Source organism: Atta cephalotes (assembly GCF_000143395.1).
Source record: "Atta cephalotes unplaced genomic scaffold scaffold00021, whole genome shotgun sequence".
Taxonomy (NCBI): domain Eukaryota; kingdom Metazoa; phylum Arthropoda; class Insecta; order Hymenoptera; family Formicidae; genus Atta; species Atta cephalotes.
In genome coordinates this window covers 3676612-3682302 of record NW_012130085.1, presented here as the reverse complement: position 1 = coordinate 3682302, position 5691 = coordinate 3676612, and the positions used below count along the sequence as shown (strand labels likewise).

The window sequence follows — 5691 nt, the reverse complement described above, 5'->3', positions numbered from 1 at the left end:
AATAAACGTTTATAAATACATAGGTTTGAAAATGACCGCGTTAAGATGGAGGTAAGTTTGCGGTTCTTTAGAAATCTAGTGACTTTAATCGTATGATATTGTATTGCGACATCTAGGAAAAGATCTCCTCTCAAGAATAGATATATCTGGGACGCGATTCCGTAAAGCGGAAAGCACAGACTCTTGCATAATGTAATACATAAAACAAGAAATTTAACTAATCAAAGTTCTTTATTTTTATAGAAAGAATTTTTTATAGAAAGAAATAAAATGGAGAACTTTAATTGATTAATTTTTTTTATGCATTATGCAAAAGTTGGTGCGCTCGCTTAGTGTCTTTATGCACCTACTGACAGTTGTCGGTATCATTGCGTAAATATTTTATATGAAAAAGCTGGGCCACGATTTTGTAACTGATTTATACGACAGTTATTGATTTCGTTGCGCCGATAACTTTCGGTTAGCATTTAAAACAATTATGGCTCCTGCACATAGAACGCGGCAACGCTTACCGCGCAGCAGATATTGCCCACATTAACCATAATTCTATGTTTTTAAGTTGGCCTTGCAAAATTTCTAGAAATAATATAATACTACTTCTATCGCGCGGTAAAAATTAGATTGAGTTCAACTTTTATTACGCGGTGGAAATTATATATCTATTATTATATATCTATTCCATACAAACAAGATGTTGATTGGCTATCGCGCCAACTTCTGCCGCGCGGCAAGCGTTGCCGTGTTATGTGTGCAAGAATCATACGTTCAACTTTTATCGCGCTGGAAATTATATATCTGTTATTTCTGAGCAAGCGAGACGTTGATTGGCTATCGCGCCAAATTCCCTGCAAACGGATGCTTCCGATTTGCAATGCCGAACGCACCTTTATGCTCTTGAGGGTCGATTCTTTAAACAAGGTGAAAATTAAAAAGCGAACAAATTTATTAAGTATTGAAATAATCAGTATTCTAGTAAATTCGCTCACTTTTATAATTTTCACCTCATATTTCAAGATATAAAATTGATTCCCAGAATCGATCCCCTATTTTCCTTGGGTCGGAAAACAGGAGCATAAAGATGCGTTGCAAATCGGAGGCGTTTGTTTGCTTTTTTACCTCGAAAATCGTTTGGCAACTCGCATCTTTCTGCTATATGTCATCTCATCTGTGTTCAATATTAATATTTCTCGAGCTGTTCAATCCACTTCGGATTCAAAGACCGAACTCGTAGAGCTAAGCATTTTCGCACCTAAATTAAATTCATCAATCTGTATATTTATGATAATGCTATCAAATAGAAATCGGTGGAGTACATTATATACAATATTTAATGAGGAAAGTAAGTTTTTAATTCTTTTCTTCTTTATAATATATTAAAGACTCTAATGAATTCAAATCAAGTGATATAACGTATAAATTGCAGAAATTTATTTTGCAATGTAATATTTTCTTTTGAGAAAACACCTTGCATATGAGTCTGCTACATTCATGTGTAACGATCTATTTTTAGTATGTAAGATTATTACCAGTTTCTAGTAAAGCGAAAGAAATTTTCAATAAATTACAGTACGTAAATACGGTATTTTTTATTTATTCATAAAAATAAACAATTTCATTTTATAATCTAATCTTAAAGGACAATTTACAGCTCTGTAGCGTTCGGAATTAATTCTTGGCACTCTTATTCGAAAATCATGTGATGGCTCGCCTTCTGCTAGCTTGCATTTCAGATTTACATTGCCGAACGCACCTAACATATCGCATATATAGCGAAGAATACGATTTTGAAGTCGCATGCGATACCGACCGTACGATATTTTCTGTATACGATAATTATCGATTGGTTTCAAGAATAGACCTCTTGTCCTATTGTCAAACTAACCTTTTTTCGGAGTCATAACTCGCTACGCGCTCTCAGTCAATCAGCGCGCTCACGTGTTATGTTGGCGACTCTCTGATTATAGGTTCTCTAACGTAGCCGCGTAATCAATGGTTGCGTTCAACAGAGAAAGCAGCTTTGCTTGTAAAATTTTTCAATATGATTTGTTGCTTTTGGTTCCTTCCAGATTTAAATGTATAAACCAATTATATTGAAGAATTTTACAACAGTTGTAAAGTTGCTTTCTCTGCAGTCATTTTAGGGTACATGGAATAAAATCGGAATGGATTCCAATCGGAATTATTTCGTTTTCCTCAGAAAACACAATAGAAATCTAGGGAATAATGGAATAATTGATCGAAATCCATTTCGATTTTGTTCCGTTGCTATGATTTCGTATCTTACTGATTATTGTTAGTTACGTGGTTACGCGATATACGGCAAATACGCTTCATGGAACTCCAGCATAATAAAACTTTATGTCCACGATGCTAGAAATCCGTCCGAGATCTCGGATGAAGAAAGAATTGACTAATCGCAATGGTCATGTGATCAAATTGTTCAAATGTGATTTGTTAATTTTTTTCTCTGTCCGAGATCGGACAATTTTTAGCATCATGGACATCGGGCTTTAAGTCTATTTCTTGTACTTTTTGCACTCGGCAACTTCGCTTTCTCTCTTTACAAGGCCAAATATATATCTATTTCATTTGAAATAAAAAATATTTAGGGATTTTATGCAACGCGATCAGATCTGTGTAGTTGTTTACAAAAGATTTGTTCATGTTGCTTAAAAAATTTTTGTATTTTGTATCTAAAGTGAGATAAATAGATATTCAGATATTGAAGAGAAAGAAAGCGAAAGTGCAAGAAGTGCAAGCAATGCGACAAACCTAATGTTTATTGGCGGGAAGCGATGGCGTCAATAACGTGTAAATTTAAAGATTGCTTTTTTGCAAACATTAGTTCAATATTTCTTTCGTGTAGGTATTCTAAATTTTCATTATTCTTTATCTGTTCTTATCATAAACCATTTGAAAGTGGGCCAAGCAGTGTCAGGAATACATTTAATAAAATATGAAAGAGCTTATTGTATTGATAATACCAAGCTGTTTACATCGTAGGTGAATGGACACACGAAAATGCTCACTTTGCAGTTTGGACAATGTGGGAATCAACTAGGATGTGATCTATTCTCGAAAGTGTCCTCCGATATAGGAAGTTCGAGCACTGGCATTTCTTACGGTGCGAATTACGAGTATACGGAAAATACTATCGAGAAATGGTTCGATGGTATCGCAGAATGCGGTCGACATTTTGCAAAGGCAATTCTCATCGATTCCGAAGAGAAGGTCGTGAACAAGGTATGCAAGAACACAAACGCCTCGTGGCTCTATCGAACGAGTAATGTTGTTTGTCAGTCTGATGGTGGTTCCGCCAACAACTGGGCTTATGGCTATACAATTAATAGTCGACGCTTGTCAAACACTGTACTGAAAGTTACACGACAGGAGATTGAGAAATTAGATCGATCACAGGGATTTCTACTGCTTCTTAGTTCAGCTGGTGGTACAGGATCCGGTATAGGAAGCCACATGGTTGAGCTTCTACGAGAGGAGTATGAAACTGAACCTATTATTGCAACAATTGTATTACCGTTCACCTTTGGAGAAGTTTGCACTCAAAATTATAATACTATACTGACTCTAGCCAAGTTCTCAGATAGAGTAGATTTTTCTGTGTTAATCGAAAATGAACAGATGTACTCCATGTGTACCAATCTATTGAAGAATTCTAATACTACATTGCATGACATGAATAGCATCATTTCTGAGAATCTACTTGCTGTTTTTCAACCTAACAACAATGCAAGATGTAACACAAATTTTTTAATATCCAAAATAGCTACTCATCCCAATTTTAGATTTGTAACAGTCAAGAGTACTCCACATACTCCTATAACATCTCTGCAATATGAATCTACACACAAATGGGAAGTATACATACGTCATTTGAAGCAGACTCTTCGAGTACCAAAGTTAGAAGTGGAATTAACTAATGCTCAACTAAAGATACCAAATCCTATGCCAAGCAAAACAGTAATGTCTCACATATATAGTCCTTGTGTGTCTAATGTTCTTGTAACACGTGGCAGATTTGTGGAAAATGATGTTATTGCATTGGAAGATTTGCAGAAAAAACATTTATATCCAGAATGGATTACTTTGGATTCCTTTACTCATTTGCATCAAGAACGTAGATTTCTTAATCGAGATAAGTTTCTGGCGTTGGTAAGCAATAATTCTGAAATACATCGCCCATTGGACCTATACCTAGATAAAGCATGGGACTCTTATAAATGTGCAGCTTTCTTGCATCAATATAAACAATTTGGTTTGGAAGAAGATGATTTTTTGCAAGCTTTTGCAAAAATGGAAAACGTAGTGCAGGAATATAAAAACTTAAAAAGCCACAATGGAAATTGAATTTTCTAGGCTGATATTCATAATCTATTCTTATTTCAAGACGTAATCAAGAAGTAATATTTTAAGATGCTAATGCACAGCTCTCTGATTGGTATGATGTCTGAGGATTGTACTTAAGAGTCTTAAATATTAAAAGCGACTATGAATACTGGTCTTATAATTTAATATTCGAAAGAGATATTTTTTTTATTTGACTTTAACTGACAATGTACCCGTACTTAAGAAATAGAAAAAATGAATCCAAAATTAATTTCATATTTATAAAATATCTTTGTAAAAAAACTTATTGTAATTTTATATAGAATAAATAATAAATTCTAAATAAATTCTAAAATACAATTATTTAAAAATGTGAGTATCGTACAATAAAAATTTGTTGTGTATATATGTATATATTTATTAAAATAAAGATTATTTGAATAAAAATATATTAAGTACCTAAACATATCAATAGATTTATGTACAAATTTTAATCCTGATTGATAATACCTGATTATATTTATTCATATCAGCTTAAAAATATGCGGAAATTCATTATTTCAAAACCTCAGATTTTTTTAACTTGCTTTTGATCTTTTTCTTAGATATAAATTTATTTCCTTTTTAGATTCTTTCTTCATCTCTCCTACACTTTTTCGAAGTAGTGCGTAGATGCTTACGCGAGACCTTGAATGTCACGGTCATGGTTACTACGAGATGAAGAGGGACAGCGAGTGGTTGTGACGTCATTTGGGAATCGACCAGGTTGCGGCTACAGACACAATGACGAAAGAAACTTTCGAGGAGGAAATAGTATAGAGAAAGAAGTATTATAGGTGGGAGAGCGGGCGTCAATAGACGAATAAAAGACTGATTATTGGAGAAAAGCGAGATGAGAAGAAGCTTTGCTTGCAGATATGCGACATGCCGCATGTCTCCTCATAATATATATTCCGTTTCTTTCACATTTGTTCGTCACTGTTAAACTTATAATATCAAATTATATCTAATAATTTGAATTATTTTTAACCATTCTTTTAGGTCGCTACTGCTCCTACCTAATACATCACTAATTTAATTAAAACTATAGAGTCAAACAATTGAACTCAAGAAAATGTATTGAATTTGATTCAAATTTAATTTATTACTTACTAAATATACACATTAATGCAGATGATGTTTACTTTGAAACTATATATCACAGAAATGGATTAATTTACGTTTTGATATATATAATATATGGAAGTTATAAAACAAAATGTTATTTAACTGAAGCAATTGTATTACCATTGCTTCTTTGATATTTAACAGTGTTTCAAAACGTATAATTGTCCCTATTGTGTTACA

The 5691-nt window shown here is 33.4% G+C and overlaps 1 protein-coding gene across 1 annotated transcript; it reads left to right on the top strand.

The window, feature by feature from the left end:
• The first annotated feature begins 3021 nt into the window (after window positions 1-3021).
• On the top strand, window positions 3022-4365 carry LOC105619404 (tubulin delta chain-like). Its single transcript, XM_012200925.1, has one exon. The coding sequence runs from the start codon at window positions 3022-3024 to the stop codon at window positions 4363-4365; it is 1344 nt and encodes a 447-aa protein (XP_012056315.1).
• The last annotated feature ends 1326 nt before the right edge of the window (window positions 4366-5691 follow it).

What these genes read in the sequence shown, in the direction of transcription:
- LOC105619404 (XM_012200925.1), top strand. Translation starts at nt 3,022, where the DNA reads ATGCTCACTTTGCAGTTTGGACAATGTGGGAATCAACTAGGATGTGAT.